General features: G+C 37.3%; 1 protein-coding gene across 4 annotated transcripts in view; it reads left to right on the plus strand.

Annotated features, from left to right (window-relative positions):
• Positions 1-27,228, plus strand: part of SLC24A2 (solute carrier family 24 member 2) — a 120,374-nt gene that overhangs the window by 56,802 nt on the left and 36,344 nt on the right. For 3 of the 4 annotated variants that reach the window (XM_027670716.1, XM_027670713.1, XM_027670714.1), the window contains exons 3-7: positions 1,057-1,095; positions 2,137-2,245; positions 18,713-18,763; positions 24,726-24,821; positions 26,489-26,577. In XM_027670716.1, the coding sequence (XP_027526517.1) occupies positions 1,057-1,095; positions 2,137-2,245; positions 18,713-18,763; positions 24,726-24,821; positions 26,489-26,577 (384 nt within the window). The remainder of the gene's footprint in view (positions 1-1,056; positions 1,096-2,136; positions 2,246-18,712; positions 18,764-24,725; positions 24,822-26,488; positions 26,578-27,228) is intronic. The other variant, XM_027670715.1, reaches the window with a different exon arrangement.

Genomic DNA, 27,228 nt, shown 5'->3' on the forward strand with positions numbered 1-27,228 from the left:
TATTTTCTGTTTCCCTTTTATTAATTAAAAAGTTCTTTCTGTGATACCTGTCTTCAATAGAGGCATAAAATTTTTTTTCTAGCATTTTCTCCCATGAGGGCAGATTTCTTTTAGAGGTGACAGGTAGTTCCTTTATCAAGGATCTTTTTGACGTCTCATTATCTTTTCTTCAGGTTAATATTCACTGCTGTTGCAGTGCATTTTTGACAAAAAATTCAGTTCTCGTTATTCTTTTGTTTATTATGGAACAGAAAAGATTCACTCTGTCATCAGTGCTTGCTCATAACTGCTTGCCTTCCACTTAACCTTCAAGGTTAATTATCTCAAAAGGCATGTTCAAAAATTTAGCGTTGATGTGTGTCAAAAACTAGGTTTCACTGAATGGAGGAGATTGTTCCATAGAACAGTTGTGTTGTAATTTGTTTTCTGTGTATTACATAGTGCTAAACAGGAGTCTTTGAGAGGGAGGAAATTATTTAAGATCCGTTCAAAGTCTCATTTTCCTTCATGGCAGAGCAGTGTGTGCCATGTTTCTTGCCCTTAACAGGAGCTGCCAGTCTGGGCTAAAGGTTGTTTTTAGGGAGTGGTTAATCTGAAAGACCTTTTTTCATTTCCTTGCCTAGTCTCTTCCTGCAAAATACCAAGGTTATGCTATTCCTTTTTAGGCTTTTCATGGAACAGTTAGTTGATACTGTGTTTCTTACTGCCTTTTAGTCTTCAGTCCTCACTCTCTCAAACAGGTTGACACACGGAGTTTGCTACCCTGCATAATTTGTATGAAGTGAACATTGTGATCTGCAGCCTAGCTGCTGTGTGCCAGGCCCTGAAATGACAACAGTTCCTGTCCAAGAAACTGACAAGAATAAAAGACTTCTGCAACACTGCAGTGTGAATTTACTCTAATTTGCTTAATCACTAGGATGCTTTAATTTGAGGGTTTCAAAAACCTATCAAAACAGCATTCATAGGATCAGACATCTGTGATGTTCTACTGCCTTTCTATTCTATGTATGCTCCATCTGACACTTCTTTTTGTTCTTTTTCCCATTCATGCAGTCACCTAATGCCGGAGACAAGGATGACCAAACATTGACGGTAGGTAGCAGTTATTATGCAGCTGAGCATTTGTTTCTCCGGAGGGTGGTGAGGCAAGCCTTACTTTGGTTTGGCACACATCAACATTTTTCTAAATTACTGGGATTTCTTTCCCTTCCTGTGCTGCTATAGAATTTAAATAATTTATTTCCAAAGATAAAGCATTGAACTAATTTTCTTGTTCAGTTTCTATAATTTCTCATTTCATATGTGTATGACACCACAGATTAATTCATGTACCATGTATTATTGCAAAATATTATTTTCTTCAGTGTTGTTTTCTCCCCCCCTAATTAGATTTCAGGATCTTACTTGTCATCAGTCTGTTGGCTCTCACTATCCTTTTTATTGGAACAAGCAGCCATCCTGTCATGAAGCAGTCTTACTCTATGGCATATATCAAAGGCATTGATTATTGTACTAGACAATTGCACGGGGAAAAGAACCTCAGAGTATGTTTTACATTTCTGTAGAAGGAGAAAAGATGCTTCTACATTAGATCCATTGCTGTAGATGTCTATACTGCCTTACCACACTCGCAATCTGTTTTTGCAGTGAGTGCTTAACGGATTGAACCAAAGCAAGGAGCATATTTCACTCTGACTGGGTACTATTACCCTCTGCCCTTTTTCTCCATAATTCTGATCATATCCATATTTGCAATGTGCTGAGGCAATAAAAATTATAACTTATTTCAGGGATTCAAACACAATGTTCTACAAAGAAACAAATTATGCATTCTTCCTTATGCAAGTGTGAGGTTTTTATTTTCTTAGTACTTTATGAGTTTTTACAAAGAAGGATTCGTTTTCCCGAGTCCTGGGAGCTAATAACTAATCTGGTGATCCATCACGTCCAGAGAAATTGTCTATACCTATGGCAATATTTGATACATTCTGTAGTTTATTATAATCTGTTACAAGTGATAGTTGAAAATGTTTCACTGTGCAGTGTGATGTGAGATTAATTCATACTGTTTCAGACCTCTTTCACACAAACAACAGAAAATGCCTAAATTCTTTCCCCTACTTTTCAACCTAGACAAAACCACGTCTCCAGCGGGGAGGAAGCTCTGCGTCTCTTCACAACAGTCTAATGAGGAACAGTATCTTCCAGCTCATGATTCACACACTTGACCCACTTGCTGAAGGTATGCTTAGTTTTGGGGGGTCTTTTGCTTTTCTGATGCAAAAGTAAATGTTTTCTTTTTCCCTTCTATCCATGGAACTGTTTTTTGCATTTCTCTTGCTTTCATGAGTTCTTTCTGAATGTGTCTGAATTTCCTGAGGGAGTTCTGCACTCTTGTGATATACATACTCCCACCAAGACTTTCAACTTAGGAAACTTGTTTGTTGCAGTGATAACTGAAACTGATTGCTTGGTTGATGCATCTTATAACTACTGATTCTTTCAGCTTCTGGCTTCAGCAGCAATCTAAAAGTTACAAAAACTATCCTCTTGTACTTTTGTAAAGTTTTTTTTTTGTTTTCTTTCCTAGTTTTGATTTTAGTGAGTCAGAAAAAAAATGTCAAAATATTGGATAATTTGTCATATGGACTACTGAAAAGAATGAGACTCTGCTGGATTGACTTCAGGTGGTTTAACACTGACATTAGAAAAAATGCAACAAACATCCCTGTGTGTTACATGTATGTTAACAGGTTGATTGCTTTATCCAAGAGTGATGTAATTTTTTTTTTTATTTGAGAAATTAGCAGGAAGACCATGATTGCTTTGATATGAGAAGTTGGCAGGAAAACCATGATAGTTTTGCATTTGTGGGGTAATTTGACTCTCCGCTTCTGGTAGAAGATCCAAAGAAATTGAAGGCCAGGTGTTTATTTGGTGTTTGTGTGTCTGTAGGACTTTTCTTGCTGCTGTAATAAATGTCTTGAGAAATAGCACTTGTGAGGGAATTGGGAAGGGCTAAAGAGATGTAAAATATTACTGACAGACCTTTCAAACTTCAGTGACCAAAAACTGTATATAGCACTTCACATGAACGTTCATGGCAGATTGAAGACCACAATAAAGCTAGAATTGTTGACTTGAGCTCAATTTGAACCTAACAGAGATGGAAAAATAAGATTAGTATTTTTCTACTGCTCAAGCTATTTCACTTGTTTCCCAGGTGTAACTCGTTCAGCATTAAGACCTCTTCTACTTTTCCCTGTAGCAAGCTTGCACCATGTAGTGTGATCCAGAGGCTTCCCCCTTCACTACAGTGCAGGACAAAAAGGGTTTGAAATCAGAAATTCATCCTGGGGATCAGCACTTCTGAAAATTAAGTATTAATTATAAGTAAGTTTATGAGCTAACTCGATCCTGCTCTTCATTTTGCCAGTAAAATGCTTGAGATCAATGTGGATTAATAGAGATGTTTGCAATGCATACATTGTATTTAAATTACTCCAGTACCATTTTCTTCAAGGTTTCTTTGTTCATAATACTTCACCATTTGTTTATGGCTTTTTTCCTTTCCAAACTTTTATATCTGTTCTGGAATTAATGTTCTTTAAAAAATGGAATATAAATATCTTGTGGCCTTCGAATAAGTGCAAGGCCATAGACGTCTGTTCATCCATACAATTCATTAAAACTGGAATACTGAGTGAAAATTTATGAAGGGAAAAAAAATCTACCTACATTTACAGAAAGTATTTTTTTAAATGAAAAACTTCCATGAAGAAATGGCCAAGAAAACACTGGAAAATAGCCTAGGTATGTTCAGACATTTAAGTTGGTGTTAATATCAAAGGCGCCAGTATTTCAAGCTTTTGCTGACTTCACAAATTTCAAATTTTAGTTCATGGGAGCGTGAAAGTGTAATTCCATAAAGTTTCTTTGCACATGGAACTCTGATTTTAGCTTTTTATAAATAGGCCCAGATGTGTAGGAAAAATGTAAAAAAACCCCAACCACCCATGTTTTAGTCACACATTGTGGTTATTAACCTTTTCTGAGGCTCTTTTTACCTCATTTGTATACTTGGCTTTCAAGACGTTTTACGCTGCAGGCAGTTTGGAGGGCAGACATAAGGAATACTGGATATCTCCACTGAACACTCATAGTGTTTCCCGAGATTTTGAGCTTTTAAGTGTCTGTAGTCACTATTCAGTAATCAGCTAGTTCTGAAAACCTCCATAAAAGAAAAGATATTTTAGTTTGATGTAACTACTGTGGCTGGCCAAGGTAGGTAATACTAACTAATAAATTTGGATGGCATTGTACTTGAATCTTGCATTTAATTAAAAAATATGTATGATAATGGATATAGGTACCTGCTGTGTAAAATATTCATTGTTTATTTGACTCTGTATTTACCTACCAAACTGTCACCATGTTTTTGTACTTTAATCTACCTGTATATAATGACATTGAACAACTGAATTGGTGTATCATGTTTATTTTAAGAGAGTTTTATCATGCTAGTTAAGTAAATTTTTTAAGCTGATAGCATTTGTTACAAATTAAAAGAGATAGTATTTATTAAAAGTGTCTGAGAAGTGTAGTCCTTTGCTCTATAAACTCATCATTTGAGGGGATGTAGAAATGTAAAGGATCCCCTGGTGCCTTCTCTGACCTGTGCAGCTTTCTCCACTTCACATGCCCTTTCATACTCCAAAAGAAAACCCTCAACAGTCTTGAGTTTTGTGTAAGCAAAGAAAATTAGCTCTCTTGCACTCATATATTGAATGACAATGGACCTGGTGCATGACCTGTGAGGTTAAAGGATTTCTTCCAAATCATTTGATGTGAGTATGGATCAGACTTGGAATAGCAAAAAGAAGTTCTGAGCATTTTTCAGTCCTGTTTTAGTCAGCTTAGATTTCCTCAGTATTTCTGTCAGATGATGTCTTAGATCAATAGGTCAAAAACATTGCATCATTTGCTGTATTTGTTGGATTTGCAGAAAAAGAACAGTTTATGAGAACATTACGAAACGCCACTCTCAAAGGAAGAAAGTTGAAAAGGTGTATATGAAAGCTGACACATACACAGTGACTCTGGCACCCCCTGCTCTTGGGCATACTCCTTCTGTCCTCCTCCCCCTCTCGTTTCCTTTTTCCACATTTCACTAGCATATACTTCCTCATACTGCATCTCAGTCACCTGCACTCACTTTCTTTCAGCCTCTTTCTATAAGATGGCTTCTTCAGTGTTTGCTCTCTTTCTGGACTGTTGGGTCCATTAGTCCAATTACTTCCTGATAGATGCCAACAGTCCTGCAGCTGTCATAGCCAAGTGAACTGGGTTTTCATTCTCTGGAAAAGCACTCATAAAGTCTGGGAGCTCTGTGCTTGACTCTTCATAGCTTCCAGATCAAATGTTGCTTTTAGAAGTTAAATTTCCAGTTGTTGCACTTTGCTGGGAGATCTAGTTTTTCTTTCTCTTTAAGTCAGTAATAAAATTCACTGTTACATTCTCTTGAATAATTGCAAGGGAAATGGGGACATAAAAGACAGACTGCTCAGTCATTTGGAGTTCTGTGGGCTTTGCAAGGCTGACAGAGAAGTCCCATCTGTGTTCTCTTGATAGCATAAGCAATACAGAATGTATAAACAGGCTGTTAGACTATTAAAGGTCAGCTTGACCTACACACTGTTATTATTGCATTAACATTCAATGTATTTATAGAAAACCAGCTCATCAAACTTACTTCTGAATAATTCATTTGTGAAGTCAGAACCAACCTCTACTGGAATTGAAAGCATCTTAAAAATGCACTTGATTGTAGGTAAGATAATATGAAATGAGAGAATAAGATTTATCTTCCACAAAATGTGGATAAACAGAGCAATCCCAATATACAATTAAACACTCGTGAACCTGTCCTTCCTTTTCCCTTCCCACACAAATGTTGTTTTGCATAGCTTGTGCCTGTCTTGTGAAAGCCAACTTGTAAATGCTTCAGAATCAGTGGGCTTGCAAGATGTTCAGTCCACCTCTGACAGATGAGTAATATCTGAGATCAGTTGGAGCTTCTGGATATTTGGCACTTTGTATTCAGGCAGGTGTGCAGTAATGCTGTGGATTTAACAGTCTAGACGAGGAAGGCTTCTCCCCTTCAAAATCTTGGTCTCAGCATAAAGCTTCTAAGAAGATAAGAGTTCAGCCACTCTAACAAGCAAATGTGTAGGGTATTTTTTAATGGGACATGAACTTCACGTTACAATTGAGAGCTCATCGTTCATTAAAAATATAAATTTCTGTATGACATTAGGTTTTTGTTTGCTTTTATCTTATTACAGAAATAATGACCTTGATACAGATAATTTCCTGAGGATTAAGATTAATGACTGCCTGTGCATCAGGCTATCATCAACTCCCAGCCAGTCACTAATCCCCAGGAAATCCTATGCTGTATTTGCCTTTGCTTAAGCACTGGTCTGGCAATCCAGCTGAGTAGTCAGCTGGTGTGTTCATAACAACATTGCCCATATGAATAAGGTTGGTATCATCCAACCTGCTATGTTGGTCAGGGCCAAATCCAAAATCCCTGTAACTTGAACATAAATCATGGCAGTCATTGATAATTTCTGGCTATTTTCTTCTGAGTCCTGTACCTCAGATACCTTTGTCCTAGTTTTGAAAGGGACATTTTTGGGTTATGAAAGTGTAGAATTTGCAAAGACCTCTTTACGTTTTTTGATAGAAGGCTGTTATGCAGTGAAAGCAGCGCAAGGAAAAGCATGGGAAGTATTTTGTATGAAAGTGTCTGCCATGCATAGTAATCCTACCTTCTCCCTACAAGCTGTAGGTTACTTTGAAGAGTGATTCCTTCAGGATTGTGGAGGGAGCATTTTCTCTCTGGAGACTTCTATAGGTACTCTGTTGAAAAGGAAAGATACCGTTGGTGAAGTGAGGACCCAGAGCACCAGTACAACCAGAGGCTACCTTGCTTTTCTTGCTCGGCTTTATCAGGGTACAGGAAGAATGACATCTTTCCATTATGGCACCCCGTTTCTGCCTGCTGATAAGGTGCCACAGACCAACCAAACATCTCCCACAAGCGAGAATTTAGCTAGCTGCTGACTTTCTTGCTCCTGTGTGACAAGGCTATAACTCATATGCAAATGCCATCCTCTGTGTGAAAATGAGTGTGATAAAAATCTCTGTCATGGCTCAGTCCCCAGTCAGAAGTAGGTGTCTTTGGCAATTTTCTCTTATTCCCATTTTGGGTCCCATTTCCAAAGTGGAAAACAGGATATACTTCTGCAGACAAGGTATTGTTTATCTTATATTCTGCACTTTTTTTTAAAAAATATAAATATGGTGCATGTTATTCGTGAGAGAAGTAACTTTCTGTTACATAGAGCTGAGCTTACCATTCTGTCACTTCCTTCACTGAATGCAGAAAAATACAGTACTGTCACTGTTCTGACAAAAAAATGAAACCTGCATTCATGCTTCTCAGGAAAATAAAGACAAATGTTATCCTTAAAGTTTTTGACATAGTAGTGAATTATTTAGAATTTAGAATTACTTGCTAGATCTTTTTGTGTTCCTAGGTACCCATCTTAAGATGGTATTGAGAATTTCCCAACTTTTTGATTCACCTAAACTGTTTTTCTTCTTTTGCTGATGCTCCTAGGGTTCTTTTCTTATATGTCGTGAAAAATGTCAGCTTGCCCCAAAGACAGCTAGCAGAGGCTGGGTAACCTTTGCGTGTCTGGTCACTCAGCAGGCTCCCAGCTTTGGTCTCATTTTGCAAAACCCTTGTTCTTCCAGTGGTCTTGATGAGCTGCATCATCATGTCTGTGCTCACTGACATTGGAAACCTTGTTTGGCTGGTACTGTTTATTTTTTATATCCTCAGAGAAGTAAGGCCAGGCAGCTCAGTTTACACCAAGTCAGGAGTAATGCTCAGCTCCTGCATTGCTGAAGTAACCTCAGCACTTCCGCTTTCCTCAGCTAAAGAGTGTGGATCTTAAATGTATTTTCCAACCTTAACAATTCTTTGATTCTCTGATGCTGCAGAGCTTGAGTGCATTTCCTAGCACCATGACAGAGAAGAAAGAAAGAATTCTCTCTTCACAGCTTTTTAAGCACAACAGTATTTTGTCTAACATGAGGAAATATACAAATCTAGACCAAATTGATAAAAATAATTATGTTATTAACTATCTCTGCTCCAAATCCTTCATCATTCTTGAGCATCCTCTGGGCGTAGCTGTGGGTTTGCGAAGAAGCTCAGGATTCTTTTTCTCGCACTCTTGCTCTTACACAGCTTGTAACAGTCCTTGGTCCCTCTTCTGGCCCACCAAGGAAAAACAGCCCTCTGAGCACAGTGCTTGGAGCATTTTGGTTTTCCTCTCTGCTGAAGACTGAGAAGTTAGCAAGGGACTTCTGTCAGAGAAGATGGGGGCTCCCTGCCAGGCTCACATAACAAATTAGTAGCTGTTAGTTATAATGTCTTCCCATTAACTCCATGCCATTATTTCAATTTGATATGAAGATGGGAAACCAATAAAAAGGACAATTAGGCTTACCTTCAATGTGGAGTGTCATGTCTTAGGCAGATACTCATACTCTATGCAGCTAGCTTTCACAGAATTGGTGGGGTGGGTTTTTTTCATGTAGGTTGGAAAGGACTTCTTGAGTTACAGAATTCAGCTAGTCCAATCCCCTGCTCAAGCAGGATCATCAACTCAAGCAGGTTGCCCAGGCCAGTTTCCAGTCATGTTTTGAAAATCTCCACAAATGGAGACTCCACAGTCTTTCTGGGAGACCCATTTCAATGTTTGCCCATCATCCCAGTAAAAGCTGTTTTCTTGTGTCCAGATGGAATTCTCTGGCTTTTAGTTTGCATCTATTGACTCTTCCCCTGGCACTTCTGAGTACAGTCTTGTTCCCTTTACTTCTTTCTCTCCCATTAGGTATTTATACATGTGGGTAAAGTTTTCCTGAGCCTTCTCTCCTCCAGGCTGAACCGTCCTAGCTCTCTCAGCCTCTCCTCTTGTGAGATATGCTCCAGTTCCTTAATGATCTTTGTGGCCCAGTGCTGGACTTGTTCTGGCGTGTCTACAGCTGTCCTGTACTGCTGAGCCCAGGAGTAGTCCCAGCACCCAGATGTGTCTCATGACTACTGGTGGAAGGAAAGCATCACCTCCCTTGACCTGTTGGCAGTGCTTTTCCTAGTGGACCCAAGGGTGCTGTTCATTGCCTTTTCTTCAAGGGCACTTTTCTAGCTCAGCTTTCAGCGGTGTGATTCTTTGCACAGTCATTAGCAAGAAGAAAGCTTTTTCCTGTGGAAGATTTCAAACAGCTAAATGGGATAGGTGAAGCAATGAGGCACATCACTCTCCAGCAAGGCCTTCTTTCACCTTTCTGTATGCTTCAGCTACAGTAGAGACCACCAAAATTGTGTTCCTAATTTAGATGCCTGAGATTGTGTGATAAATGTAGATGAGATGAATATTTTTAAAAATATCTCCAATATCAAACTGAATTCAGAAACTGTAAGTAAAACACCCTGCACTGCCAGAGTAAGTAACAGCATGGATAGGGTAGAAGCCTTTGGTTATGTGCATCTAAGGGCAGGTATATTTAAATAGCCAGAGACAGTTTTTTAGATAGCCCAGTTAAAATCTGTCAGAAAGGTGAGAGAGGGAGAGAGAAATTATGTATCTGTTTCCCCCAGTATATTTTTGCAGGAGCAACTAAAGAAGAAGAAGAAAATGCTAAAGCAATAATATTGTGGTCCTGAGCTATCCAGAGCTAAGATTAGTGTGTGTGTGAAAGAAATCACAAGGTAAAGCTGGAAAGCCACTTGAAGCATGGTTGTTCTTTGTGGCTGGAAGCAGTCATGTGAGTGTGTTTGGTATGTGTGAAGATTAAAAACACCTGGCCTGACTGGAGAGCTCAGACTCAAAGTCGGTCAAAAGTATGTATATAGTTGTGGAGCAATAGTTACAGGAGAGTTCTGTCTGGACAAAAGTCTGTCCCGCTTGAGTTCGTTCACTGCAAATTGTGCAGAGTGAGGACCTTTTTTCCGCAAATGGTGACCCATGTGCCGCATATCTTAAGACTTCAAAGCCAAAAGTGGATAGCAGTTTTATTTAAAAACTTCCAGATAACACACAGAAGATATAAATGTCACTGTAACAGCTGTGCAACCTGAGCTGTCTACCAAAACGTATGGTTTAGGCATAGAGAAAATGATGTGTTAGCCTAATGCAGAGAATTTTATTATGAAGTTTTGGTTCAGCTGATTTTTCTGTATGTCAATCATAAATGTATACTGACAGCCAAAGAAGTAGACTTTTGAAGTCTGTATTATTTTACTGAGTGATTTAGCATACATACAGGAACTACTTCATTCTTGTCATATTTGAGGGACGTTGATTTTGTGTTAGTTTTTGCAACAATTTACTTCTGCGTGCCCTGTTTTGTTGTTTTAACTAGAACCTACGCAAGCTGCTCACTGCAGGCAAAACTCTTGTCTCTCTTCTTCATGATATTTTCCAGTGATGCCCTGTTCTTCAGACAGCATATTCTTCTTGAGATTACCTACCAAGTACGCAAGGAAGACATGAATATTTAAACAAAAGCTTGATCCCAGAGCAGGGTACAGCTGTCCTGACTATATATTTACAAGCTTAATGGCTTTAGCTTCGTTTTAAGTTTCTTCCTAACTCAGAATTTTCTTGTTAAAAATATGAACAATAAAGAACATGAATAATTTATAAACGTGTACAGATCAGGGAATAGTAGTGGCTGTGAGGGTCTTTCCATTGAAGCTGGAAGTGGGAGATTTTGTTTTGTGCAGTTTGCACATGACAGATGACTTCATTCTCCAAAGATTGGTTGGATTTTGTGACTGGATAGTGAGAGAAATGCATGCTGTTTCCTTTATTCTCCTCAGTCATGCTGAAAAACTGAACAACTGGAATTTATTTAGTTGGAGTTGTAGGTATCTGGTACCCTACAGTCCCTAGCCCAACAGACACTCAGGAAAATCCTGATTCCATCAGAAGCAGTGGTAAAGCTCCCAGTATCATCAGTGTGATGAGGTTTTCACTTCTACATCTTGGAATTCCTATTCTTTGAATATTTGAAAATTCTTTGAGGATAAATACCATCTTCAAAGGGAACAGGAATTGTGTTTGATCCAGGCTGGGTCAATTCTGTTATATATTGGTTGTTTTTAGGTGTTATTACCTAAATTACCTAGAGAATGTATGGCACTTATCTTCAAGAGTTTAATGACAGATGGCACAAAGGTAACTTATGAGTGAAAATTCTCAGGAATAAGCACTTACATGTTTTTCTAAAATTTAAGAAAAATAAAATCTCCTAAAAATACCAAAGTCTGTATCTGACACATACTAATAATGTAACTTAGTTTCTGCTCCATTGCATATGTTTGTAAATTACATACCAATGATTGTCTCCTTAAAAATATTTGCTTTTCAACCTGTATCAACTAAAACCTTAACAAATTTCCTTTTGTTACCACAACTGAAAACAGTGGGTCATTTTAAAAGTTGCACTAAGAGCAAAATAATAGACAGATCTAGCCTTCAGGTTTGGTGACTAACCTGAGCTGCCCAGAACTCTACTGATATGATTGTATAAAATTTTAATTATATTTCTATTCACACTCCAATTTGATAAAATTGCAATAAACCAATTATGTAAGAGCAGAAAACTCTAATAAGAATATCAGGAAAAAACTACGTACAATAAAAAACAGGGTAAGAACAAGTGAGGAGACAGAACAGGAACAGCAGGCTTGCAATTTAAAGACAAGATGAAAGGTGGCCATGTGTATTTTTAGAGCTCAGAGGCACAAAATAGTAAATAATTTAGTTACTTCTAATGTATTGCCTACTAGACAAGTAACTGAGGGACTTCATTTGTATTACTTTCTTTTTTTTTTAAGGAGTGTTAGTAAAGCAGTACTGGTAGTAGTATAATCAAAAAAGATGTAATTCTGAAATGCAATGCAATCTTTTACTGTATTACTCAGATGCAAAAGAGGTCCTTTTGTATTTTTCACAGCAACAGTTCAGTGGCAAAGCTTCCATTTTTGAAGAACTGGCGGTTGGAAGGTCTACAAGTAAAAATGTGGGCTACAACATTTGATTATCTGGAGGTAGTAGGAGAAAAAGTATTTTGCTTTTTAAAAGAACATTTGTTTTTGCTCCTCTGCTTTCTGCAGTGATATTATATACAAACTCCCATAGCAGTTTCAGTCTATCCCATATGGGATTTAAGCACTCAGTAAGAAAGTTAAGCGGTTCACGAAGCCTATAAAAGGTGGGAGTCAGAATAAGATGAAACTCGCTGAAAGAAAACTATTTCAAATATTTCAAATATTTCTTCCTTTTTAAAATTCACAATTCCTGATGGTTTTCAGTGGGTGGTATTTTTTTGTGTTTTGCTTCAAATAGTGGATGGCATTATCTTTCATTAAAGATCTGCTAGAGGTTAGGACTCTTATTTTATACCAGTAATGTTCATCTTCACTAGATCTTTCACAAGTTTATAGAACTGAGAGATCTTTGTTCCTAATCTAACATCATTGATGAAACCAAATCAAGCTTTGATTCAAATTTACTTTGGATAGCCACTGTAACTTATTTAGGAAATCTTTTAAAGTGTTCTCCTTTTTCTGTTTGTGGATGAGACTGATCATCTAATTGAATTTTCTCAAGACCATGACCTCCAATTCCTTTGGCCTATTTCCTTTGTCATCTTTTTAAAAAATACAAATAAAAAGAGGACATCCTGATAAGCATGATGCCAACAGTAAGTGCAAATCAGGGGTCATATCAGAAAAATGTAAAGGAAAAGAGTGGGTTATCAAAGTAATGTCTTTGATTGTTAGGAACTTGTTGATTTGCAGAATTATGTGTGCAACTTCTCACACAAAAGTTCTCTTCAGTCTTGAATATTCAGTTAGGCTTTATAAATTTACAATCTTTTCATAATTATTTACTTGCTTTTAAGTTGAAGTTCTTGGCTGCATGCTTATTCTCAATTTCATTATGAATCGAGCCCTTACTTTCTCATTTCACTTCTCTGTCTTAGATATTCAGCCTTTTCGTAGTTTGAATTGATGGGTATGAAAGCTCAGGAAAAAATATGTGGTCTCCATCTGCTTGTTCCAGAATGCCTAAAAATTTATTTTAAGCCAAGCTCCCAGTGATGCTAATGAAGGATTATGCCTTGACACCTTCACGACTGTGGAAGTCAAACACAAGGAGTGTCCAGTAAATGCAATGGTGGAATTATACTAAAAATGCAGGGATTGTCACCAGTAATTTCTCTTTAGTAGTTTTGTTTTGAATAAAGGTTATATCAACTTTGAAGCTGTTTAATTATCTCAGAGGAGCGTGACATGAATTCTCATAGAAATATATTTTTTATGCAAAGTGAAAGTCTTACGCATGTCACAGAAATCCACAATGCATTCCTTTTCTTTGAGAGACTGACTTGATATTTGTCATGAAGGGATACATAACCTTAGCAATGCAAGTTGCTATCTCTAAAATAGCTGTATGGCTTGTGAGTAGTTTGAGAAACTCTGAGACAGGCTAATTTCTGGCATAGCTATGGACAACTGCAGTCTGTATCAGAGATCTCGGTCACAGGAGAGCAAAGAGAAATATTGGCTCTGCTTTCCTTCTGTGCCAGGCTGGGGCTATACACTTAAAAGACAGAAATGAGTATTTCATCACAGACTGTATGTACATTACTTAGTGAGTAAACACTGAAAATAAACTGAGTAAATAGCTATATTATTTAATAAAACTGTGGAATAGCATGGGTTGGAAGAGACCTTTAAAGGTTATCTAATCCAACCGCCCTGCAATGAGCTTCAACCACCTCTCTCTCTGGGCAAACTGTGCCAGTGTTTCCCCATTCTCTGTACAAAAAATGTCTTTTTTATATCTTGTCTGAATCTACCTTCTTCCTACCACGACAAGTCCTACTAAAAAGTTTGTCACCATCTTTTTATAGTTCCCCTCTAGGTATTGACAGGCTGCTCCACAGTCTCCTCAGAGTCTTTTCTTCTACAGGCTGAACAAACCCAATGTTCTAAGCCTGTCTTCGTAGAAATGGTGTTTCAGGCCTCTGACCATTTTTGTGGCTCTCCTCTGGACTTGTCCAATAGATCCATGCCCTTCCTGGGGGACACCAGAGCTGATGCAGTACTCCAGATGGGGTCTCACTGCAGCAAGAGTAGAATCACCTCCTTTGACCTTCTGGCTACGCTGCTTTTAATGCAGTCCAGAATACGAGTGACTTTCTGGACTGCAAGTGCACATTGCTGGTCGTGTCCAGCTTCTCATTCACCAGCACCCCCAAGTCCTTCTCAGCAGGGCTGTTCTCAATCTGCTCATCCCTCAGCCTGTATTGATATCAGTGGTTGCCCCAACGCAGGTGCAGCACCTTGCACTTCGTCCTATTAAACCTCATGAGATTCCCATAGACCCACTTCTTGAGCTTGTCCAGGTCCCTCTGAATGGCATCCTGTCCTTCAGGTGTGTCAACAACACCACTCAGCTTGGTGTCATCTACAAAACTTGCTCAGGGTGCACTTGATCCATTCATCTATGTAATTAATTAAGATATTAAATAATTAAATAACACTGGTCCCAAAACAGACACCTGAGGGTCACCACTTGTCATGATGTCTATCAGGACTCTGAGCTGTTGACCACTACCCTCTGGATGTGACTATCCAACCACTTCCTTATTCACCCATCAAATTCATCTCTCTCCAATTTAGAGAGAAGGAGCTTGAAGGGACCTTGCAGAAGTCCAGATAAATGACATCTGTAGCCCTTGCCTTGTCCACTGGTGTAGTCACTCCACTGTAGGAGGCCACTGGATTGAATAATGCAGGACTTTCCCTTGTTGAAGCTGTGCTGGCTGTCTTGAATGTAATTTGAAATTACAAATAATGTAGCCCCATTGAGTAGCAATATTATTCTTTCTGTTTGCTTTGATGTGGTTTGACACCTACAAACACAGCAAAGAACAGTAGGTAATAAGGCAAATGTTGTTGTAATCCTTCGGGAATGTTTGACAGGATGACCAGGAACCTTCTCTTCTCTTATGGTGTAAAAATATGCAGAAGGGAACAAATTATAAAATGAATCTCTAACTGTTGAGGATCAGCTGTTAAGCCGCATCTCTGCATCCTCTTTGTTTCATGCTACCAGTAGGGATGCAGGTACTGGCTGTCATCCAGTCTGTCTGCTATGACCTCACCATGGGAGTTGCATAGCATGTTCACAAAAATGGAATTGTTGTTGAATTTGGGGATATTTTTTCAAGTATCCTTTATCACAGTATTTTAGATTTTCAATTCCATGTAAAATAAGTTTATTTTAAAAGCTGTTAAATTTTTGCAATACAGTATTTGTTCAAAAAATACTTCATTTTGAGTTTACTTAAATTCATATTGAACAGAATGTGTCTTATTATAACAGCAAAACTCTAAACCAAACAGCAAAGAGCAGATTTAGTCCAAATCTTACAGCAGAAGCCAGTGCAATATATTGGAGGTAGATGCCACGGCCCGAGGGGTAAGGGAATGGGGACGCGGCACTGCGAATGAGGGTCCGGACACAGATGAAGGTTGGTGAAGCAATGCCACTTTATTAAGGGAAAGCAGGGACTTAAGTAGGGTAGGTCTGAGGGGAGGATTCAGAACTGGGGAGGAGCATGGGACTGACAGCTCAGGGAGAGTGAGGATTGGGGGACAAGGGAGAGGTAGGTGTAACCCTGGAGTATCTAGGGGAAAGGGCCAATGGGAGCTCACTCTGCACTGCGGCAAACCTCAGCCAATCAGTGTCAGAGGAGCGGGAAAGCAGGGGAGAACAGGGGAGTAAACAACTTTAGGCGGGAAAGTCTGAGGGAGAAGAAGGGCTAACATGGAGGTATATTAAAATTTTATAAAAACCAGCGACTAACAGGGGTACAACAGTAAGAACAAATAACACAATATAACTGGGGAAACAACAGTCAGTCCGTGATGAGAAAGTCCATTCGATGTATTCAAAGTTCATAATCCATTCAGTTTCCATAAAGTTCTCTCCACGCCTTATATCGTTCCCAGTCCGACATTTGATTCTCCACAGGTAGACTGTAGAGAGGCAGACCTGTCATGCTGCTGAGCAGCACTGGCCCAAGTAATTTTGAAACCCACAAAAGTAATTCATGTGAATATGTACAGCTGATATTTTCTGGGGTCATTGTTGTGCATTGCAGTCAGTGGGCTGATGATTGTATAAAATGTTCCACTCTGAGTATAGGACCATAACCTTTGGATAATGTAATCTCACCAGCAAGATTAGAGTTTTCCAGGACATAATTTTACTAACTGCAGGAATTAACCTAGTTTAATCCTTGGTGTGTTGAATTGCTGAAGTGCCCAGAACATGATTATCATCAGAAACATGCACTGTCATTCGTCACCTTGTTTCTCTTCCTTTTTTAGTCTCTATAAGATCAGATTCACCTTTTTTTCTTTCCTGTTTGTCTTTCATCTCTCACTTCAGATGTAAGCAAATAATCTAAACATGAGAACCAATATGTGGTGGTTTGTTTTGGTTTTTTTTTTTAACATTTGGAATCCACCACTTTTGTTGGTTTTCTCCGAAACCTCTTTTGCTTCATCCATTAGGTCAGAAGCCTCATGTCTGCTGTTCTGTTAATTTGGAAGTTTGTTCCTATGCTGCAACCTTCTTCTCTGTTTATGCAGCTCCTCTCCGTCAGTGTTGTCTTCCCCATGTACCTCCATTTCCTTATTTAGACTCCTTTTAGCATCTCTTTTCCAGTCCTGTGCTCAATCTCCAATGGAAGCCTCAGCCCAGGTTCTAGCAAAGTGAACCCCAGACACATTAAGGCAGAGATCAGTGAGAATAAGTATAAGCAAAGGTGCTGGCTAATTAAACAGGACAAGTGGTTCCGAATGCTGTATGCAGGGTAGTCAGTATTGAAGTTATTGGGGGCTCTTTCCAGGTAAGGAATTTAAATCTTTAGGACTAAGATCAAGATGGTAGAACAACAGCATCTTGTATGTACTAGCAGCTACAAAGATTATGTTGCAATTGCAACACTAAGAACATTTTTACAAAACAGCATATGCAATCTATATTACTGTAAAACAATATATCAAATTCTGTCTTTAAATTACATCTTTCTTTGCTTTAAGAGAGACTTAATGTCCCTATTCTATGGGACACACTGCATTGTACAAGCAAGAGTATGTGAATAATTGTAACTGCTTTTGACAAATATGAAAAATCATTACAATCCAATCATAGTCATTAAAAAATCAGCAATTAGAATATCCCATATTTTTTAGTTACATGGCATATGGTGTTCTCTCTCTCAGCAAATGATTTAAGAAATGTTAATTTGGCATGTTCCAGTTTTTTATTTAAAACAGGGATCTTTCAAAAGGTTTGCATATGATCACAGTATTTTTCAGTAAAAAACTAATAGCCAGGCCTCTACTGAAATCCACCTCTGTGAAAAATTGTTGAAAGATCATGAGGTGCATCAGCTAAAATCAGAATAATTGGACATCATCTTTATGTTTAATTGCTTAAGCTGTTTCGTAAATATGAAGAGAGAATACTTCCAAAGGAAAGAGCACTACCAAACTGTTAGCTATACATTTTTAATGGTTATATTCTGTCAAAGGTTGGATGCTCAGATGCTCAGTTGTAAAATTTCAGGTAAAAATGATGAGTGAAATCATCTGGACATTCCTCAGCCAGATCATTTACAAATTCCTCCTTGGGCTTAATTTTTCATTTACCTGTTTCATAGACTTAAATTATTTATTGTTGTTATATGTATATTCACATATATGCCATATTATAAGAAAAAAGCACTTCAAGAAAAGAAGTGTAAAACAACATCTGCAATAAAAAGGTGATTTCATGCAAGATTGTTTCACACAAAAAAAATAATAGTAGCCATGAAGATCTGGAGATCTCTGCATTCCATTCTTTTCTCTGCCCTGCTAGAATATAGGAATGCAATATATACAGATCAATTTAATGATATAATAAATGTAGGTCTGATATCACCTGATGAAGTAAGTACTTTTTTTCTGATTACACAAGTGACAAGAGAGTGGTTAAAGTAAGTAACCCCTCTAAAGCAAGCCAACATCAGCACTGGTGTCGAAACAATGTTTGTGGGACAACATTATGAACAGTTTCTTAAGTTATGTGTTTTGAGACTGTTTTTTTAATTTTTATACAGAAGTAGTTGAATGTCTGACTTGGGGAATGGCAAAAGAGCTTAGTTTGCAAAATTACTGCTGATTAGGTATTATCAAGGTTTATTATGTTTTCCCAAATGCAGAGGCACCAAATCAGCAATAACTGTGAAAAGGCTACGTTTTAGATGTCAGTGGTTCTCCTACATCTCACTAACAAGTTTAACATTTACCCGAAGTCAGTGACTTGTGAAATTTCTGGGAGGAAAGGCACTGCTATTTCTGTAACCTGTGTTTTGTTGTCCTGCAGAATGTTTTGCATAATCACTCTTCGAGTTTATGAAGCACATGCAAAAACATGTACATTTCTTGAATGTCTGCTGGTTCCTTATCTTTGTGTCTTTTACTGTGATGTTGTAGAGCTTGGATCATATGGAAACCTAAAATATTATGACACAATGACTGAAGAAGGTAAGAAATATTTTAGAATTGTTTGTATTAGCTTTTTTTGAAGCCCCTTGAGCTTCTTTTATGTATTCAGTTTTTCCTTTGTTTTTCTTAGTCCTATTTTCAGTTTCTCCATTTTTTAATAACTTCTTTTTGCATGTCTTCATTGACAGCGCAATCCGTTATGACTCTTTTTAAGGTTTTTATTTTCAATATTTCAGTTCTGCTATTTCAGATAAGGAAATACAATGGAATGCTTTTAGTGAAGAACATACATGCAGAACCATACTCCCAAATTATGTGGTACTGAATAATATAGATTGTAGATGCTTATTTGATGCCATGTTTTACAATGCATTCAAGAAGATTAATTAATATATGGGTGTTTAAATCACTCGGAGAACAATTGCTAAGTGACTTCAGTTTACTGTATTATTCAAAAGTAATGAACAAACTTTAAAAACTAAGCATGCTTATTCCTGGAGTATGCTTAATTGCAATGCAAAAAATATGCGATTTTAAATCCTGATTCTAGCAATACAAGAAGGAAGTAATTAGGGCCTGAATCAGGGCTCAATGAAGTCTTGGGAAATTTTTCTGCTGACTCAAAAGCATTGCAGTTTTGTTATACTAATTCAGGAAAGCAGTTAAATGTGCACTAAATTTCCAACACATGCTTTTAGTGCTAGTGCAGTCAGCATTACTATAGTTTGGAATTGTCCCTGAACTGAGACCTGATTGTCTGTAGGATCAAGGCCTCTTGTCCAGCTCTCTTATTATGTTTTCATTATGCTAAGTTTAGTAATTAGCAGCATGTTTGCATATGGGGATAAGTTTTAGCCCTGTAGAGAAGTTTAGCCACCTATTCCTACTTATTTTTAATATTGGGAATTTGAGGCAAATAGTTTAATTCTCGGTTTTGAATACACAGTTAGTAGATTAATCTTGAGGATTTTAAGTGAACCTTCATTACATGACTTACTCTTAATCATTTCTTGGGTTGGGGTCGGAAGGGTGGGAAGTAATAACTTCTATTTCCCATCTTCTGTATCTGTTGTTGATACACGAATATAACCATACTATTCTGGGGCTGTCTGTGGAAGACAATTCCTTTTACCTTTGTGCCTGATGTTGGAAAATGCTGTTTTCTCCTGAGGCAGGCCTGAGCTCATAGAGCAGTCTTGCCTCGCTGCCCTCCATTTTCCAGATTAAGTATCTAGTACATAGGGGTGGCACCAATATAAGAAAAGATATCTGAGAGAAGATTTAACCAGGCAAACAGTGATGTCTATGTTGTTTAAATATACCTCTGGAGAACCTGAAATGAGCCATTATCCTGGGCCACTCAGATGCGGCCACCAGAGCTAAAGCTTTTGCAGTATGTTTCATCTCAGTCTTCATTACAATCAAGATACAAAGGTAATTTCTCTTTGTAGCCTTACCTGGATATTTTAAGATTTCTAATTTTTATGGTGAAGTATTAAATCTACTATTTCAAAAGTAGCCTTCTGAAATTCATAAATATCTATTGACAATTACATGTATTTATTTGTGAGGAAACACCTACCAAATTATGATACATACATATATATCTATTATTACTGTACCTATGCAGAAGTAATGCTGTTAATATTCAATATTATCTCAGAAAGCATTTCTCATGAATAAATAATTCAGGACTACACTGTAGCAACAGCAAAAATCCAGAAACAAAACCAAAAAGGAAGCTCTTTGCCTTTAGAAATACTAACACAAGAGTCTATGATAGTTTACCTTCTCAAGAGCAACTATTTTCATCATTTTCACTTGTCTTTCATAGAGCAAGTAGTGAATAGTGTATCCCACTGTATTTCGATCAAAGTGTGCTACATTTTGTACTTTGTGTTTTGATTTACAGAAGTATAATCGCTATTACTCTGCATCACACTTATTTGCATTTCCCCTTTTCTTCTTTGGACTGAGGTTTTTATATATTTTGTACAGCAACTTAGTCACAGGAACACATAGATCCAGTTACAAACCCAGTGTTTGTTCTTTTTTTTTCTAATAAAATACATCCTTAAGTCCAGGTCCTCAAGCCCTGAGTGGAGATAGGGAGTAGTCTTTCTGTCCTCCAGTAGAGAAACACAGGCTCATTTATTCTTGCTGCTATATCACAGCAATCAGGGACAAAAATTAATGGTTAGGCTGCAACATTCAATTAGATACAGCCTAATGACCAAGAGTAAATTTCTGAAGACTAACTATTTTCTCATCAAATCGAAGACTTTTCTGACCCAGGGAATTTGCAGTCTGCAATTTAGGCTGCAGTTAAAGGATTGGCTTTTTAATATATCCTTTATCAGAAGGAGAATCTCTGCCAACTGATGCCAGCTGGAGTTACTCATGCAAATCACGGCATATCTACATTACACAACATTGATTTGTTTGTATATATTCAAATAAAACTAATTTAGTTTTAATTTACCTTCTTTGCTTATCACCTGGCCTTGTTCTCCTCTTCCTTCCACCCAATTCTTTGCAAACCAAAATGAGCTGCAAAATCTGTTGAAGTTCAGTAAACCTAGATTAACTAAGAATTTTCTATAGCAATTTATTCTACTTTAGGTCCATAGGATCAAGCATTTTCATTCACCTAAACTCTCATGGTAACAGCTAGTATGAGAATTAGGTAGTCAACCCCACAGTACATAGGACTATTAAAGAGGACTGAAATAAATTATTCTAGAAGTATTCTAGAAATAAAACCTACAGCATTCCTGTGGATTATTTTATTTACCCCAGCTAAAGATAAGGAAAAAGACATGAGAGAAGATCTGTGCCTAAGATTGACCTTAGTGGCTTTCTGAAAATTTCAATTACTTAGAAATTTCTGGTCATTTCTCCTGGTGGCTCTGTGCTTCCCCTTTCACTCAACAAGTTTTGATTTGGTTTAAAGGAGGAAAATGGCCAAAAAAGGGAGGGAGAAAGCATAGCTCTGCTGTCTTTTTATATCTCACTGTCTTGATGCAGGCTAGTACTATTGCTTTCCTCAGTTTAATGTTTTTGATGGTCGATAATGTCTTTAAATCATTTTCTCTCATTTTTGTAACCTACACTGAGTGAACCAAATGGAAAGTAATGATATAAAGCAATGTAAGCTGAACAATGCATGTACTGGGAAATAAAAATAAACCAAAATACATTTTCCATTTCAAATGTTGATGTTAATTTCCATGACAGTGACTTACAACTGTTCAACAGTGTCCTGAATGAAGTGGTGTAACTTACAATTGCTAAAAGTCAATGTAAGAAATTCTTCCTAAAGATGGTGAGAGGTTTTCGTAAATGTGAAAAAAATGAAGGACATATTCAATTAAGCTAATCTAAACCAGTGTGAATCTCTGTGGAGGCATTTTCTTTTCAGTTCAATAATTGCTAACCTAAACAGTTTCAAACAATCTCAAACAAAATACTAGAATATCCTTATAGAATTCTGCATCATATTAATTAATTTTTAAAATTCAACCTTTAATTGAAAGGTTCTACAGCATCCTGGAGTAGTTGGAGACATGGATGGTTCCACAGGCATTTCTTAGAAAATTGCATCATCTTCATTGTTTGCAAAAAATGCATTTGTGTATTTGGGGCATCAGGACCCCTGGTGGCCTAGTGGTTAGCATGCGGCACTCTAACCGCTGCGACCCAGGTTCGATTCCTGGTCCCCCGGGCAGATGGAGCTCATTAGCCCTGTGAGGCCATCCATCTATGAGAAGGTCACTCTAAACAAACCTACGTCCTGAGGACCTCACTGCCATTGTCCAAGCTTGCTTGGCCCCGGCACATGAACCTTAGGATTAAAGGGTGGGCTCAGTTCAGCGCAGGCTGTGTCTCACCTAAAAAATCCATTGCGCAGGCTGGAAAGGTAAAAGACCTTTCCCCAAATCTTCGTTCGTGAAGACTGGCCATTATTATTTTATTATTATTATTATTTGGGGCATCACAAGCTGAATTCTCAAACACATGAAGCTGAGTTGGAGTCTGAAAGCTAGCACAATCCTTTAGCAAACTGACATTACAACAGGCACCTGTTAGTATTTACACATTCTTATGGATAAGCACTTTTTAAATGCCCCCAGTATTTCAAATGAAGTTAGGAGCAGCCATTACTCCTAGCATTTTGGCTTCAAATATTTGGAAATAATGATTTGCATTTTTTCTGGGTTTTCTTTCTCTTATCTGATATCCCATACAATTCCCTTTCTTTCTTCCTTTTCTTTTTTTCTTCCTTCCTTTCTCTTTCTTTCTTTGCTTCTTTCCTTTCTTCCTTCCTTCCTTCTTTCCTTCCTTCCTTCCCTCCCTCCCTTCCTTCTCTCTCTCCCTTCCTTCCTTCTCTTTTTCTTTCTTTAACCCTTTGTTTCTTCTTCCCCTTCTAACTAAAACATCTGCCTCTGACCCTGTGTGCTGAAATAACAAGATGCCTTGCTATTTATGATTGTGTTCTGTGCTTAGATATTCTTCTGCAAGTGTTTTACTCTAGGTGCCAAAGAAGATTAATATTTGCAAAATATTGTGAATGGGTAATTTTTTTTTTGGAGCACGATGTGTTTGTGAAAGATAAGGACTGCGGAAAGGAAGTACTGCTTGTTAAATATTTGTGGTATTTTTATTACTTTCCAAGTGGCTTGCTGTTGAGAAATTAGTTCCACTTCCTGGTGAATAATTCCCGGCTGCTAGTCCCTGGGTATACGCTTCTTCACATATACAAGTATGGGTATAGGGGTTTGAAACTTCCATTTGTGGGGAGGGACTTCTTTCTTGACTAATGATTTATTCTTGTGTGTCTTTTATTTTAGCTTGGAAACTAGTGATTGTTATCCACATAACTGAATTCATTCATGACTTCTTACTTCTCCTTTCCAGTGTTAGTCTATTATATAATTCTACTGAAATATCTTTTGGTCTTAAGTCTGTGCTGGTTTTGCTGCAGGGACACCAACAGTTTTCAGTGCATTTTTGTACGTGGAGATGAAGAATTAAAAGAGCCACAGACCCTGTGTTGTAATAGTATTCTTAATTAGAAGCATACTGTATGATAGCCACCAGTTAAACTTTCAAAAAATATTTTAAAATACTAAAAGTGCAATAGCAATGGGGATAACAATAAATGAAGGCAGATACATCATCTTTATACAAAACATAGGCTGTCATAAAGTTGTCCAAAAAGTCCCTACATAGAAAGATCAACCAATGCAGAGGAAGGATTCATTTCACTTAATATTTGACATCTTTGACATTGCTAAGTTTGAACATGTCATTTGGACTCAGTGGTCAATAAAGACTGACAGAAGCTGGGACCTCTCTTATGGTAGAATGTGTTGTCCTGGAGACAATGTAGAGGATGAGCTGCATGGTTAACCTCATGGAAGACAAAAAAAACCCTGACAGGTTTAGAAGAAAGTTTACTTTTGAGAACCTGATATGAAAATCATGTATTGTGGACGTTTGTTCTTCCCCTTCTGAAGTACCTGTAGAAATCACAGACACATAGTGCAAAGTGACAAATTTGACCACAGTCACTATGATGCAATATATGGGTTAATCTGAAATTTTGTGTTACTATCCTACTAGTTGAGAATTGAAACTTTGTGTTTGTTTATATCTTTATTCATCTGTATTCATCTTCTATTTGGGCTGAATTCTTACACCAGCATGTTTACAGGTGGAACTTTACTGACTTCTTCCAAAGAAAATCATAGCTTTTGTTTTCAATTTCTTGTTCTATTTGTTACTGAATTCTAAGAAAAAAAAAGGCTAAATTTTTATTTCCTCTAAAAAGAAAGAAAGCCTATAGATGGGAACATGAGATAGTGTTTAATAGCATGTTTGCTGTTTGAGGAGCAACTGAAATGGATTGTCGTCACTGATCTTTGGAGTCTACACTATGGCAAAGAAACTTTGCTTCTCAAAATGGCTGCGTTTTAATAACGACAACGCTTTCTTTTAGGAAAGTTCAAGGAAAGGGCCTCAATTCTGCATAAGATCGCCAAAAAGAAGTGCCAGGTAGAAGACAGTGAAAGGCAGAATGGAGCTGCTAATCATGGTGAGTGCAGCAGTACAGATTTATCACCTGTTCCTGAGAGTCGCTTTCACTGCTTTATTTTGTTTGAAAATCCTTAGACATTAATTTCTCCTTCTACATCATTTATGCTATTCTAGTAGAAATATTCTGATTCTCTGTCCTATTTATGGATGGGATAGGAGTTGAGTACAAGAAAAGAAAGTCAGTCAAGGCATATAGAAAGCTTCCTGGTAGGTTGAAAACAAAAAGAAATGCTGATTTTAGATATATGTTGAAGTGACAGAAATAGACAGGCAAAACTTATTTGCAGTTTATATATGAAAGTTTAATTAATTTACTGAGCTGCTCTAGGAGAATATGTGTTTTATGTATTACCAGCCTGGTCACAAAAAGAATCAGCCTTCATATTTAAGATTTAAGATACTACTTGCTGGGAGTCATTTAGGCCCATCTTCGCTAATGGTGCAGAATTGGCTTACTGTGGTTTTCCATTAAGGTAAGAATTTGTATTTTAGCTCAAAAGTTCCTCGGCTAAAAGAAAATCTGTACTATGTCCTATTTTCTCTACCTCAGCACATTCTCAGCCTTAGAAAACCACATACAAATTTGTCCAATAAAATCTGAATAGTTTTATTACTTGACACTTTTTCTGACTTTGTGTTACGTTTACATAAGATTTGCTTCCAAAATCAGGCAGTTGGATGGGACAGTCTGTTAATAAACCATAATGCTGGCTGTGGGGTTAAGAGACAACACACATATACTGAAATAATTACAGATAGTCTGGCACTTCGCTGTGGCTGTAATCTCAGATTTTTAATTTAGAAGAATCTCAGGATAGCAGTTATGTAACTAGACAGCTGTATTTACTTTTATGCACATGAGCATACCATAAGGCATGTTGAATTTGAGTTAGAGATTTCATATTGCTATTCCGCTTTACTTTATATTGTCCAAGGGATTTTTGGTCATTGGCATTTTTATGTAGTACCTACTTAAAGGTAATTATTGCTTAGAAAATTCCAAGATAGTCAAAGTAAGAATAAATTTGAATAAATTTGGCATCAGAAATCAAAGGCCCAACTTTATCCCTTTAATTCCAGTAGAAGTTTAGCACAAGGACTACAGGATTCTGTTTTAAAAATCATCTGCTGTTATTGGATGTTATTATAGCATCTGTTTACTTTTTTAAACACATTTTTGTATGAGAGACAGCACGATTACAGCTTGGAAGTAACTTTACTAATTGCAGGGGTTAGTGTGTTACAGAAGTTATATCATTGAACATATCCCCTCACCTGTAAATGCAACATGTTGCATTCTAGAATGTCTGCGGTGAATGCTATATGTCAGTTTTTACCTCAAGTATTAGGCTCAGTTAGTTTATGAATAACCAAAGAGCACTGAATATTGCAATGCATTTAAATATTTCTAGGGCATGAGTGAGTGCCAATAAAATAGTTTTTTCAAGTGCTAGCTCACCACTCATAAGATTTTTATTCAAAATGTGTACTAATCAAATTAAAGACAAAATTTTTGTCTCTCTCTTTTAAAAGCAGATGTTGGCCCACCTTTAGTATTTGATGATTTACTCAGACTAGACATATGACAGTTGTTTCACCAGCAGATTTGTTATTTAATATTCTGATCTGTTGTTTTCCCACTCTTATTTATGGACGATGCCACAGAAAAAGGTGCAAAAGTGGAAGTTGCAGTAACACCACCAAGTGATTCGGGACCAGTGCAGAATGGAATCGCCCATAATGTTGAAGAAGAGGTTAATGACTTTTTTTATTCTTCTTTTTATTCTTGTATTGGTAAACATATTGCATGCTTGATTGTGCTTTTCACTGAAAGTAAACATCTTAATAGAAAGAGGTTGTTAGTATGAACTGTCTAAAATACATTTAATGTTCATTTACAACTGAACCCAATGTATGGTTTGCCATATATAAAAGTTCTGTTCTGCTCCTGCCCTTCAGTGTAAGGTAAGATGGTAATCTGGAATGCATTCTATTAGGAAACGTATTTTTACTTATCAGATATATCTGCAGTCCTAAATATAGCTAATAGAAATTGCACAAAACACACACATTGCAGAAAACCTGTTCTTCTAGAGAACCTATCATGATGTGCATCATGGGATAGTGAAAATTCATTGTAAACAAACTTCTCCATCGTGCCTTCTGTTATCTTGAGGCAAATAAAACTTTAGGCTGAATGAGATAGCAGTATATTACTGTTTCTATGACTCGTATTGCATATAGTTAAAATGTGCAAAAGAAGTAATCAAACACTAAAATGTATTTATTTTAACATACATCTTTTGTAGATAATAAGTAACTATGTCTTGACTTGCACAATGGCTATTGAAATAGCTATACAGTTATCTTCTTTCTTAAGTAGGAAATAAGTTGTAATTCTCAAG

Source organism: Neopelma chrysocephalum, unplaced genomic scaffold (assembly GCF_003984885.1).
Source record: "Neopelma chrysocephalum unplaced genomic scaffold, ASM398488v2 Primary Assembly neopelma1_96926, whole genome shotgun sequence".
Classification (NCBI taxonomy): Eukaryota; Metazoa; Chordata; class Aves; order Passeriformes; family Pipridae; genus Neopelma; species Neopelma chrysocephalum.